This window comes from Crocuta crocuta, unplaced genomic scaffold (genome assembly GCF_008692635.1).
Source record: "Crocuta crocuta isolate KB4526 unplaced genomic scaffold, BGI_CrCroc_1.0 scaffold729, whole genome shotgun sequence".
Taxonomy (NCBI): Eukaryota; Metazoa; Chordata; class Mammalia; order Carnivora; family Hyaenidae; genus Crocuta; species Crocuta crocuta.
In genome coordinates, this window is record NW_027528876.1 from 261,570 (window position 1) to 274,801 (window position 13,232).

General features: G+C 65.6%; 1 protein-coding gene across 1 annotated transcript in view; it reads left to right on the forward strand.

Moving 5' to 3' along the window:
- Positions 1-13,232, forward strand: part of PACS2 (phosphofurin acidic cluster sorting protein 2) — a 51,969-nt gene that overhangs the window by 29,836 nt on the left and 8,901 nt on the right. The window contains exons 2-15 of the mRNA XM_077756744.1: positions 35-122; positions 2,004-2,093; positions 3,049-3,174; positions 4,241-4,403; positions 4,955-5,028; positions 5,190-5,246; positions 6,362-6,421; positions 8,644-8,801; positions 10,665-10,755; positions 11,089-11,163; positions 11,571-11,713; positions 12,492-12,624; positions 12,839-12,943; positions 12,990-13,096. Of these exons, the coding sequence (XP_077612870.1) occupies positions 35-122; positions 2,004-2,093; positions 3,049-3,174; positions 4,241-4,403; positions 4,955-5,028; positions 5,190-5,246; positions 6,362-6,421; positions 8,644-8,801; positions 10,665-10,755; positions 11,089-11,163; positions 11,571-11,713; positions 12,492-12,624; positions 12,839-12,943; positions 12,990-13,096 (1,470 nt within the window). The remainder of the gene's footprint in view (positions 1-34; positions 123-2,003; positions 2,094-3,048; positions 3,175-4,240; positions 4,404-4,954; positions 5,029-5,189; positions 5,247-6,361; positions 6,422-8,643; positions 8,802-10,664; positions 10,756-11,088; positions 11,164-11,570; positions 11,714-12,491; positions 12,625-12,838; positions 12,944-12,989; positions 13,097-13,232) is intronic.

The window sequence follows — 13,232 nt, forward strand, 5'->3', positions numbered from 1 at the left end:
CGGGCCGGACTGAGCAGCCCTGTGCCCCCGGCAGGTTGTGCAGCCTGACCTTGAAGAAGCTGGTGGTGTTCACAGAGCTGGAGAAGGAGCTCGTCTCCGTGGTGATCGCCGTCAAGATGCAGGTGAGGGCATCAGCGCAGCCTGCCGTGCCGCCGGGAGATGGTGGGCCCGGCTGCCCGGCAGGCCCCCGCCCCCGGTGCTTCACCTGGAGGAGGGCCCTGATGCTCGGCATGGCTGGACCCCACATCCCCGTGGAGGGAAGTCCGTGTACAGGTCACTCGCACGTGTGCCTTCCCAGAGCAGAATCGTGGTGCAGGCCGGCCGCCACACCCTCACATGTGTGCCTGGCACCAGCTGGCCCTTCTCCACCAGCCCTGACCCAGGGCCAGCCCGGCCGTGCCCACCTCTCGTCCTCACCCCCTCTCTGTCCCTCTGGTCCTCACAGGACCCTGCCTTGGAACCACTCACTGTTCCGGGAGGACCTGGCCCGGGCCCCACCCTGGGGGACAGTGACCCTCAGCACCGCCTTCACCCAGCCCCCGGCCACCGTGCAGGAGGGTCTCCTTCAGGGACACCAGCTCCTCATCCACTTCCCAAGTCCGGGGGCTCTCAGCCCTCGGCTGCTCATACCGTGCCTCACACGGCCTTTTGCAGACGCGGCCCCCACCGATGGGCCGGCTCTGCGGACCCCTCCCTCCCCCAGGGGCCATGCTCACAGGCGTCCGCACGTGCTGGCACCTCCTCCAAGTGGCCCCCCTGCAGCTCTGCCTCACGTTGGAGCCCCCAGACCATCAGCCCCACGGGACACAGTGCTTGCTTCACCCCCGGCTCAGGCTGCTGGAGCCCCCACTCACGGACTCTGTGAGCTCAGGGGCAGGGGTGCTGGTCCACACGCTTTATCACTCCGCGTGGGCTGGGAGTAGCCAGTGCCATGTGGTCCCGAGCCGTCCACCCGCCCGCACAGCTGTGCCCGGGACCCCTCCCCACTGCTCGTCACCCGCCGTCCTGTTGTTTTTGTCCTGCACCCACGCCTGCTCCTGCTCTCGGCCGCTTCTCTGCACCCTCCTCTTGGGCAGCCGCCTCAGCCCCCCCCGCCCCCCGGTAGCCACTGCTCTCCTTTGTGGCTCCAAACCCACCTGCTCTTGGCGCCCTGCAGATGTGGGGCCACACCGTGTCCGTCCCGTGGCTTCCTGCACTCAGGATTCAGCCTCCCGGTCGGTCCACGTTCTCCTGCTCTGTCCATGTTGGGACAGCCGTTTAAAAATTTTCTTTTATGGTTTATTTTTGAGACAGACAGAGTGCAAGTGGGGGAGGGGCAGAGAGAGGGAGGGGGACACAGAATCCGAAGCAGCTCCAGGCTCTGAGCCGTCAGCACAGAGCCCGACGCGGGGCTCAGACCCACGAACCGTGAGATCATGGCCTGAGCGGAAGTCGGACGCTCAACCAACTGGGCCCCCAGGTGCCTCTGGGTAAAACAATACTGTGAGGAACATCTTTAATGCATTTGGGATTAATTTTGGTAGAGTTTGAGGTTAGGATCTGTGTTTGTACAAATGACTGGCTATTCTCTTCCTGCAGCTGTTTAGTGATTAGCCTCTCCTGGTATCTGAGACCCCATCATACACGGGGTTTTGTGCATGTGTCTGTGTGTTTGCGGCTGTATTTCTAGACGCCTCATCTGGTCCCCGTGGTGGTACCCGTGCCGGGTGTTAATCATCACACCTTGCACCATGTTTTGCTTCCTGGGGAGGCGTCACCCTCAGAAACGCTTGGCCTCTCGCACACCTGCCCTTCCAGGTGTTGCCCATTTTCCCCTGACCCCGCTGCTGCTCTGTCACGCGGAAGGCGGTCCCTGCCACACCGTGGTCAGCGACAGGAGGGCTCGGAGGGTCGAAGGACGTGGGCGCTTTTAAGCCCCAGCCCGGCCTGCGGCTCTTCATCCTGAGCGGTTTCGGGAGCCCCCGCTCGGTCCCCCTGTGAGAAGCTGTGCTGTTGTATCCCAGGGCTCCAAGCGGATCCTGCGGTCCCATGAGATCGTGCTGCCCCCCAGCGGACAAGTGGAGACCGACCTGGCGCTGACGTTCTCGCTGCAGGTGGGCCTGCCCTCCCCGCCGGGCCCCTTAGAGGATGCGCGCGCGCTCGGTTAGAGTTTTCCCTCCTGCTCCTTCCGGGAGGAGAACGTAGTGAGACCTACACCCCCTCAGAAGGCCGTGTTGGGAGCACCTGGCTGGCTCCGTCGGCGGAGGTTGTGAGTCTGAGCCGTTGGGTGCAGAGGTTACTGAAATAAAGAAAACCTTTTTAAAAAGGCCATATTGTTCCCATGTGTAGAAGAGGCGGGGAGAATATACGGACCCTCAGTACTGCAAGTTCAGGCCCCTTTGAAGCGTGCTGGGTTCAGTGCAACCAACCGAGGCATGCACCCCCCAGCAGGAAGCAGCCCTGCCCTGGGACCCCCGGAGCGCCGGCCTCCCTTCCTCTTCGTGGGGCTGTTTCGAGGGTGGCTGCCACCCTTGTCACACACTCGCTTTAAAGATGAGCTGCTGTGGTGCCGGCCCTGCCTCCCGCCGGCCCAGGCCTGCCTGGCTGTGCCTGGGGCAGGGGACTCGTGACCCTAGTTCTGGCCGCCACAGGACCTTCTGGGTTACGTGCTGAATTTTTTTGAGGGGCCAGTTGTATGGGAGTGTAGTTCACAAGGTGTGCAGTGCAGTCCACCCTCATAGGAGCTCAGCTCCGGGGCCATGACAGCTGTGCACAGTGTATGGCCTCTGCTTCGGGCGCAGGAGCCCTGGGGCAGCAGCCCCGGCCTGCTCGGCAGGGCAGCCTGGACCAGCCCCGCTCCAGGCCCATGCCCTCTGCAGTCTGCATCGTGGGCAGCTGTGCTGGGTGGCCACAGCCCCACTGATTGCCCAGAGGCCCGGCAGTCTGCTCACATCTGCCAGCGGCGGCTTTTACTGTGTCCCTGGCTGAGGCACACGGTGGCCCGGCGAGGAGTGAGCCTGGCTGGCGTGGTGGCTGGCACAGATGGCGGGTGACTCCCCCTCTCTGCAGTACCCTCACTTCTTGAAAAGAGAAGGCAACAAGCTTCAGATCATGCTGCAGCGGAGAAAGCGGTACAAAAACCGAACAATCTTGGGCTACAAGACGCTGGCAGCGGGCTCCATCAACATGGCCGAGGTGAGCACATCCTGCTCAGCCGGCTGACCACCCCACCCCCTCCGTGTGCCCCGACCTGACGGCCTGGGTGGCCGGGCTGCCCTTTGGCCAAGGGTAGATCCTGGCCCAGTGTGGGTCCGTCCCGCGCTCTCCTGGAGGGAGTGTCTGGCAAGCACCCCCGCCCCAGCTGGTCCCTCCCGGGACATTCCCTTCCAGCGGCCCTGCCTAGGAGGGTGGCGCGTGCTTGCTCTGGGTCAGGGGTTGACGTATCAGGAAGCTCCCTGGGGTATCAAGGGCTGTTCATCAGAACAGCACCCGACTGACCGATGCCACCTTGTCCTGGAGGACCTGGCGTCCCACGGTGTGGCTGGTGCGGGGCTCAGGAACGGAGCTCTGAGCCTCTCCCGGGGCCTCTGGGAGCCGTGGGGTGGGCCCTGGTGTCTCTTGTGCTGTGGGGCCTCCGCCACTGTGGGGTGGCAGTCCGTGCTGTCTAGGCCAATTTGATGCCCACACAGAGCTGTGCTAGTGCCCGCCTGGGGCAGGGCAGGGTGGCACGTGTGAGTGGGTGGCCAGGCTGACCCTGCGCCGTACTCATGTGGCCCGGGACTCCCACGCAGGGCTCGGACGATGGCAGTGCTGGGTTGAGGGACCGGTGTGGGCCGCAGGCTGTTACCACGGGTGCGCGGAGGCGGGTGCCCCTCTCCCTGGTGGGCCTGCCTGGTGGGTGCTGGCTTTGCAGCCCGAGCCCTAGCCCATGCTGCTGGCCGGTCCTTCATGGGCCCCCACAGACATAGGCCCCTGGACTTGGATCCCAGGGGTTGGTGGCCCACAGCCACAGCGTCCCCAGTGTTGGCTGCTGAAGTCCCTCCCCTCTCTGGCAGCCTCAGTCCCAGTCAGTGCCGACCCCCAGCTCTTGGCCGGTGGCCTCCTGCGACCGGAACACCCTCTCCCAGAGCCTCTTGTGCCGCTGTCCCCCAGTCCTGTCTCTTGCCTGCTGTTTGCCCTTGTTCACACGCACCCAGGAGGTGGGGCTGCCAGGTGCTGGCCCTGCCCTGTGGAGCCTTCTAGAGCTGAGCTCTGCCCCCAGGTGATGCAGCACCCGTCCGAGGGCGGCCAGATTCTGAGCCTCTGCAGCAGCATCAAGGAGGCCTCGGTGAAGGTGGCTGAGATCTGGATCTTCTCCCTGTCCAGCCAGCCCATTGACCATGAGGACAGCGCCATGCAGGCTGGGCCCAAGGCCAAGTCCGCAGGTGCGTCTGCCTTCCTGTCCTGCTGGGTTTGAGAAGCCGGGGAGGGGCCGAGAGGGTTTGTGGGTTTCCCTCTGGGCTGCAGCCTGACAGCAACATCATGCCTGCTCTGGACGCCTGGCCTGGGGGTCCCATCCCCTCATCCCGTCTCTGTGCCCCGCGCCCTGTGCCCCATGTCCCAGCTCTGTGCCCCACATCCCAACTCTGCCCCGCGTCCCAGCTCTGCAAGCTCAGCGGAGGTCATGGAGCTGACCGCAGTGCCTTCCAGGGTCTGGCACAGGTGCCAGCATGGCTGTTGCTGCCATCACCATGGGGCCACTGTCCCCCTGAGGTGTGGGAAGGCCCGTGGGGGACACAGTCAGGTACAAGGTCCAGGCTCAAGTGTCTGAGGCCCATGGGGGCTGCTGTGGGAGTGGAGAGGTGAGGCCCTGCCCCCACCTGGAAGTGCTGTGGCTCCCGTGTGCCCGGAGGGCCGGTCCTCTGGCTGCTGCCTCATTGCCGGGACACCGGTCGGAATCTCAAGGGGCTCCCCGTTCCGTTTGCTCATTCCGTAGATAACTATTCTGAGGAGGAGTATGAGAGCTTCTCCTCCGAGCAGGAGGCCAGCGATGATGCCGTGCAAGGGCAGGTAACTGGGTGCGGCCCGTGCGGCCTCAGGGCTCCCTGCAGCCCCCAGCAGACAGCCCAGGGCGCTCCCGCTGGTCCCCAGTGCAGGCGGCGCTGGGAGGGGAGGTAGAGGCGGGGGTGCAGGTACGGCCCTCCCAGCCCGGGGCTCCCTGTCTCCCCAAGGACTTGGACGAGGAAGACTTCGATGTGGGCAAGCCCAAGAAGCAGCGGAGATCGATAGTAAGAACGGCGTCCATGACCAGGGTCGGTGGAAACTGGTTTTACTAACACTGGGGGCCCCGGGTGGGGGGCTGGGAGGTGAGGCTGCCCCCTGGCCTGGCCCTGCTGGCTTCCCCTGAGGCCCAGTCCCTTAGATGCTGCGTGAACACGCCGCCTCGAGCCGCTGACCATGGTCCTTCAGAGCCTCCCTGGCAGGGGTCTAGGCCTCACCCCAGGCCACTGCTTCTGGCCCCTGGGGCAGGAGAGGAGGCGGGGTGGGGGGTGGGGGGCCTGTGTTCCCAGACCACCACTGCTCAGGCCACTGCACCAGCAGAGCTGGGAGGCTGTCCCCTTCCCTTGTTTCTGCTCAGCGTCTGGCCCGCCCGCCCGGCACAGGGGCCCTGGGGGTGGGCAGGCCCGCGGGGCTTCTCCTCCAGGGGGAAAGCTCCACGCGGGGGCCTCAGCCCGTCACGGGGCGCCCACCACTGCGAGAGTTCCCAGAGCCATGCGGCTCCTGTGTGGGGGACGTCCCGCACGGTGGTGGACACGGGAGCCTCGAGGAGAGGGGGCCCTGGGGCCCAAGCCCAGACTCCTCCCCACCCCCTCTGGAGGCCCTGGCACAGCGGGTGGGGCGGCACCCGTGTGAGCCTCCATTCACACTGAGGGTCGTGCGGGGGAGCGGGGGCCCCCTCTGCTAGGGCCGCCCCCTTGAGGGTGGCTAAGGGCGGCTGTCGCACTCGTGACCAGAGCTCGGACTCTGAGGCCCAGAGCAGCACTGGGCACACACGGAGCTCGTGGTCTCTGTTGAGGCCTCCGCGTCCCCGCCGCCCCGCCCCGCCCCTGGGCCCCACAGGAGGGAGGCGGTGCCGCAGAAAGGGGCCGGTGACAGGAGGCGCACGCCCCCCTCAGCACCCCTCAGCACCCCTCCCAGGTCTGTCCCCAAGTCCAGTGCCACTGGGGTCCCAAATGCTGGCAAAGGGCCAGTGCTGTTGGCAGGTGAGAGCCGCGCTCGCACAGCCGGCTCAGGCTGTGCGTCCGCGCCTCCCTGCCGCCAGCTGCAGCGGCTGGCCGCGCCCTCGGCAGGGACCCCGCCCCTTCGCCCTTCGGTTCTGATTCTGTCCTCGCTGGTCTTGCAGCAGCAGAACTTCAAGCAGAAGGTTGTGGCCTTGCTGCGGAGGTTTAAAGTGTCAGACGAGGTGAGTGGGGTCCGCCCGCACCCCTGGCCCACGGTGGGCGTCCCGGCGAGGCCAGGGCTCTGGGGGCACCTGGGCTGCGTCTTGGCTCTGCTCTGACAGTCCTGGGTCCCCCGGCCCCCACGACACCTCGGGGGTCGAGCAGCGGCTGCCCGAGCGTCCTTGAATCACAGTGCAGTGAGCAGACCGGGAGGGAGCTGGACCACATTCGGGTGCGGCCATGAGTTTTGTGTTCCGGTTGGTTCTCAGCCGCCTGTATGCTGGAGCGGCTTCAGGTTTGCAGAGCTGAGCAGAGAGCAGCTTCCGGGGGCCCCGTCAGCACACGCCCGGCCCCCACCACGGACGCGCCGTGGCACTCGAGCTCCCTCTCGTGGCTGTTTGCTGCGCCAAGTGTGCGGTGATGGGTTTGCCCACCTTTATGACCAGAAGAAAAATTCTTGGTTTTACCGTTAACGTGGGCAGAGGGAAACTAGTCCGTGGGTTCCGTGTACACCCGGGAGAGGTGGCAGGTAAGTGTCCCAGGTGTCACCGCCACACGTGGATGTGGCAGAACTGAGGGCGACGGCCACTCATGCGCACACGGGAGGCCCCCGGGCGCAGGCGCTGGAGTCGGGCTCCCCCCAGATCGCCCCCCAGACTCAGGACAGTCCCTGTCACCTCCTCAGCTGCCAGACCAGCTGGTCCAAAAACTTGTAGAAATGCAAGGGACTCAGATTACATAGAATAAGTCATCTTTAAAAAAAAAATTTTTTTTAATGTTTATTTCTGAGAGAGAGAGAGAGACAGCGTGAACAGGGGAGGGTTGGAGAGAGAGGGAGACACAGAATCGGAAGCAGCTCCAGGCTCCAAGATGTCAGCACAGAGCCGGACGCGGGGCTCAAATTCACAAACCATGAGATCATGACCTGAGCCGAAGTCGGACGCTCAACCGACTGAGCCACCCAGGCGCCCTAAATCCTTCTATTTATGGCCAACTGATTTCGGACAAGATTGCTGAGACTACTTGACGGGGGGAGAATAGGCATTACAGCACAGCGATGGCACAGCTAGGTTCTGACGTGCCAGAGAGAAGCGGGACCCCTGCCTCGCACTGTGTGTGAGCACTGACTCGAAATGGATCCAGGACCCAGTGCAAGGCTGTACGCTGTGGGCGTCTCGGGAAGGCAGAGGAGTGGTGTCCGAGGACGGGCCGGGCAGTGGCTTGGATGGAACACCGGAAGCACCAGCAGCCAAAGAGAGAACAGGTGGTTGGACCCTCAAAACGTAAAACTCCTGTGCTCTGAGCAGCCATCCCGAAGATGAATTGGCGGCCGTAGGATAGAAGGTTTTTACAGATTTTAGACCCGACACGAGACTAGTACCCAGAAGGTGGAGAGCACGCTTCCAACCCAAAATAAAAAGACTACCCGGGTAAGAAATTAATTATTCAGCATAACAGTTGGTCAGAGAGTCTGATGAGACGTTTTCTCCCAAGAAGATATCAAAACAGCCGGCCACCCTGCGAGAAGGCGCTCAGCACGGCGGGGTGTCCGGGAGGCGCAAGTGAGAGCCTCACCGGTACGCAGGCGCCGCCCGACAGCGGCTGCGACTTCGAGCGGAGCAGGCGATGCTGGCGAGGGTGTGGAACCCCAGACCCGCCGTGCAGGCGGAGAGCCGCCTGCACTCCTCCAAGTGATTCCGCCAGCGTTGGCGTTCCTGGCATCCACCGTCGAGAGATCCACGCGCGTCCACGCAGAGACCGGCAGGCAGTCACGGAGGCTTCGTCTGGGGCGGCAAACCCCAGGACCTCCACCCCTGGCAGCGGGTCAGACCGCGGGCCGCGTTCGGGGCGCGCAGCAGCGAGGACTCGCGGGCAGACGCGGGGCAGACGCTCTCACGTGTCCACCGGGTCCGAGAAGTGCCACGCGGGGGGCCGCTTGCCGTGTGGCTCCATCTCTGTGGCGTTCTGGACAAGGGACAGAAGTGGGTTCCGTGGGAGCCTGAGGAGGCGGAGGGGGCAGGGAAGGGCCAGGGAGACCCTGGGGAGGGAACCCCACGCGGGGCCGTGCTGCTGGCCACACAGCGTGCCCGGCGCCCGGAGGCCCCGCATGTGACCCCAGCGCCTGGCACACCCGGGCTGCTGGCATGTGCTGCACAAGGGCCTCCGGCGGCTCGGCACCGTCTTCCCGCCTGTCCCGCTGAGGGGCCCCGCCGAGCCGGGCGCCCACGCACCTGCTGTCGCCTAGGTCCTGGACTGTGAGCAGGACCCCGCGGAGCGTGTCCGCGAGGCAGAGGAGGACCTGGACCTTCTGTGTGACGCGCTGGATGTGGAGCGCGCCAGCGACAGCGGCCCCGACCTGGAGGAGGACGACAGCGTGCTCAGCGCCCCCAAGCCGCGGCTGCGGTGAGCGCCGGCCCAGGCGTCGCGGGGCGGGCGCCCGGCAGCCTGCGTCCCGGGGAGCTCGCTCTGCAGCCCCCGCTAAGCATGCTGACAGGAGAGCGGTCGGGAGGCCTTGGGGCGTCAGGGATGGAGGGGTGCGGGCTCTGCGTGCGGCGGGTGCTCGGGTCTTCCTGGGGTCCCGGTGGGGCCGAGCGAGGCACCCGTCACAGGAGGGGCCCTTCCGTCCCGTGGGGAGACAGGCTGCTGGGGTCGCAAGGCCTCCCTGGGCGCAGGGGCGGGGAGCGGGCATGTCCCCAAGGAGCAGGGCGTCAGCCTGGGCAGGCCAGAGAGGGCAGGAGTGTGTGTGGCCCCCATCCTGGGGGCGTCACTGTGGGGCCCAGGGAGGCCGCCAAGGGGGGCCACGTGGGAGTCCAGAGCCTCCTGGGTCTGGTTTTCACATCTTGATGGAAGTCGGTTGGATGGAGACTCGCACACAGGGAGGGGGGCTCTCTTTGCAGCCGCTGACCCTCCAGTCGGCCTGTTGTGGGGGCGCCTGCGGCATCCGTGGCTCTGGTTCAGGGTCAGTCTCTGGCCTTCGCTGTGGCTCCGGGGGTCCAGCTCAGCCCACTTGGCTTCCTGCCTGCCGCCCACCCACCTGCAGAGCCAGCAAGGCCAGAGGCCCCTCGGGCTTTGCCCCCGTCCGCTGGACCGGGTCTCGTTTCTGTCACCTCTGGCTGACCCAGGTCACCTCCAGGTCGCTGGCGGCTGGCGCTCACTGTCCTGGGAGCCTGCATGGCACCGCAGGCCCTGGTCCTGCCCTCACTCTCACGTTTCCACGTCCCTGGTGGCGCTGTCACCAGACTCTGTGCACCCCGTCCACTGTGTCAGCCCGAGAAGCTGCTTTTTTTTTTAAAAAACAGTTTTTTATGTCTTTATTTTATTTTGAGAGACAGAAACCACGCAGGGGAGGGGCAGAGAGAGAGGGAGACACAGAATCTGAAACAGGCTCCAGGCTCTGAGCTGTCAGCACAGAGCCCGACGCGGGGCTTGAACCCACGAACCGTGAGATCATGACCTGAGCCGAAGTCGGACACCTAACTGACTAAGCCACCCAGGCGCCCCAGCCTGAGAAACTTAGTTGTTTTTTTCTTTTTAATGTTTCTATTTATTTCTGAGACAGAGAGAGAAAGAGAGAGAGAGAGCACAAGCAGGGGAGGGTCAGAAAGAGAGGGAGGCACAGAATCTGAAGCAGCTCCAGGCTCCGAGCTGTCCGCACAGAGCCCGACGCGGGGCTCGAACCCATGAACTGTGAGATCATGACCCGAGCCGAAGTCAGACCCCCAGCCGACTGAGCCCCCTAGGCGCCCCCAGCCTGAGAAGCTTCTAAGTCTCTTTGAATCTGTGTCCCCCATCCCCCTCCCGGCTGTCTGCTGGGGACAGTGCATTTGACCTGGCCGGCCTGGGTTCGCTGGACCCTGCGGACAGCCCCGTCGTTGTGCTGTTGAGCCTGCACTCCTGCGAGCTGCGGCCTGAGGTCCCCCGGCTGGAGGACCGCTGGGTGCAGCCACCGGCCTGGGCACCAGCCGCCCTGCCCAGGGTACAAGCTGGAGGGGCCTCTGCTGTGGGCGTCAGGCCGGAAGAGGGTGTCAGGTCCAGGGGGGTGTCAGGCCGGGAGGGGCCGGGTCTCGGGGATGAGGTCCTCTGCTGTGGACGTCAGAGCCAGTGGAGGACCTGACCTGACGGGGACTGCAGGGCGTCCTGTCTTGGGCTGTGGTTCCCTTGCCCCACACCAGCCCTGTGTGGCCGCCAGACCCCAGGGCGCAGCGGCTGAGCCATCAGCATGGGGAAGAGTCCTGGAGGGTGACCTCTGTCCATCCTCATGCCCAGGCCCTACTTTGAGGGGCTGTCGCACTCCAGCTCACAGACGGAAATCGGGAGCATCCACAGCGTCCAGAGCCACAAGGAGCCCCCGAGTCCGGTGAGCGGGCTGGACGCGGCCACTGTGCACTCTTGCCGGGACCCCAGACCTCGGGCGGGCTGTCCGGGGTTTCCCGTCTCTGGTCGCTCAGGGTGTTGCTTGCTAGCCAGTGTCAGACCAGCCCAGAGCCAACCGCGCTCCTGGGTCTGTGTGTGGCCGGGACCTCCCTGCCTGATGCCAGGAGGCTGTCACGGGGAGACCGAGCCTGTGGCCTAGGGAAGCCCTGGCCAGTCCTCCCAGGCTGTCCCCCAAGCCCAGATCCCCCTGCCCAGAGGTGAGCCAGCCTCAGCGCCCACCAGTAAATGTATCCTGACTCCCATCTTGTCCATACAGGCTGACGTGCCCGAGAAGACTCGGGCCCTGGGAGGCAAGCAGCCGAGCGACAGCGTCTCTGACACCGTGACCCATGTGAGCAGGCGCAGGGCCCACTCACACCCTGTCTCAGGGCTCTGAGGCCAAGGTCCTCAGCTTACACCCCACGGCGTGGTCAGGGTCCTCTGGGTCACTGGGGACAGTAGGTGTCCCCTGCGTGGCTGTCAGCACAGACCCCGTGCACGCTGTGGTAGCCTCTGTCCCCTCATGGGGGTTCTCAAGGAAAGTGTCCAGGGCCACAGGGCAGGTTTTAGGGGGATTTGGGGGAGGTCTGGTGCTTGGCTCCTCAGGCCAGCGTGTCCAGAGGCATGCAAAGAGCAGAGAGCTGTCAGCCCAGAAAAAGTCCAAGCACCCCCACCCACACCAGGGACTCGTCGCCTAGGAGGCCGGCCCTCAGGAGGCCCCCACAGGGTTCCCAATGAGCCTCCTTCTCTGCACATCAGAGCACCCCCGCCCCTGGGGAGCAGCCGGCACAGCCCGAGGACAGCCCGGAGGTGGGGACCTCGGCCCTGGATGTGTTCACTGAGAAGCTGCCGCCCAGTGGGCGGATCACCAAGACGGAGTCTCTGGTCATCCCCTCCACCAGGTGACGGCACGCCCTGGGGGGCTGTCAGCTGGGCATCGCCCGCGTGGGCCAGCGTGGCGGGCAGGGCCCCGGGTGACCAGACGAGAAGCACAGAGACATTTGGGCCCACTCAGAGGCCCACAGTGGGCCCCCCGCACCCCTTGCTGGGGCTGAGGTGTGGTCTCTGTGGCCACTCACGTTCTTGGCCACCTGCACCTTGTGGCCCCCGCGTGGCCCCGGGCACCAGTGTGGGAGGAGGGTGCCCAGTGCCGTCAAGCTGGAGCCCCACACGGTGGCACCGGGTCCAGCGCAGGAGCCCCAGGGGGCCTGGACCCTGCCCCACAGGCTCGTCGAAGAGGCGGGGCTGAGTTGCAGCTTTGCAATGGAAGATGCTCTCAAGCGGGCTCTCGCATGCCCTGCCCCCCGCCGTCTTGGTTGGGCTCGGGGTCGTCTCCGAGCCCCTCCCTGGGATGTGCCTCGGGCCCGTCTTCCTCACCTTCCTCGGGCGCCTGGCCGAACTCCCAGCCGCGGCCAGAACCCTCGTTCCTACCCCAGCAGCGGGGCTGGTGTGGCGCCCCTGCCCCTTCTCTGCTTTCACACGTTGAACTGGGCCTCGTGCCGGGGTTAAAGCGCGTGTGTGAGTGTGCCTGACCCATCCACGCTCCCCCCGCGGATGGGCCCTCACGTCCTCCACCCGCCCCACGGGAATCCGCCGCTGCCCCCAGTGCTCGGCAGCCCCCTTCCCTGGGGCAGTGAGCGCACGCGTGCGGGCCTGCCCCAGCCTCTCCTGGTCCCCCAGGTCCGAGGGGAAGCAGGCCGGCCGCCGGGGCCGGAGCACATCCCTGAAGGAGCGCCAGCCGGCCCGGCCGCAGAACGAGCGGGCCAACAGTCTGGACAACGAGCGCTGCCCCGACACGAGGAGCCAGCTGCAGGTGCGTCTCCGGGAGGGGCCGCGGCCACCCACGACCCACCCGGGGCCGGATCCGACCGTCCACGGTGTCTTCAGCCCACTGACCTCTGTCCAAAGCAAAGCCACGTTCCTGAGCAGGAGCGGGCCTGGGTTGTCCTTCCCACTCCTGGGCGGCTGCTGGGCGGCGAGGGGACGCAGCCCCTTCCCACCTGGTGTGGACGGGCCTGTGTCTGCAGATCCCCAGGAAGACCGTGTACGACCAGCTAAACCACATCCTCATCTCTGATGACCAGCTGCCTGAAAACATCATTCTCGTCAACACCTCCGACTGGCAGGGGCAGGTNGAGGCCGGGTGGGGCTCTGAGGCCCCCACGCCCTCACCCCCAGTTCCTGTCGGAAGTCCTGCAGAGGCACACGCTCCCCGTGGTGTGCACGTGCTCCGCGGCCGACGTCCAGGCGGCCTTCAGCACCATCGTCTCGCGGATACAGAGATAGTGAGTCCAGCTGCCACGCGTGAGGCGGCCGGGGGTGTGTCGGGGTCCCTGCACCCCAGCCTGGCCTGACGCTCTGTCCCGGGGGCTGTGGGCGGGCTCCAGATGAGCCCAGTCACAGGCTCCCCAGGGCCTGTCC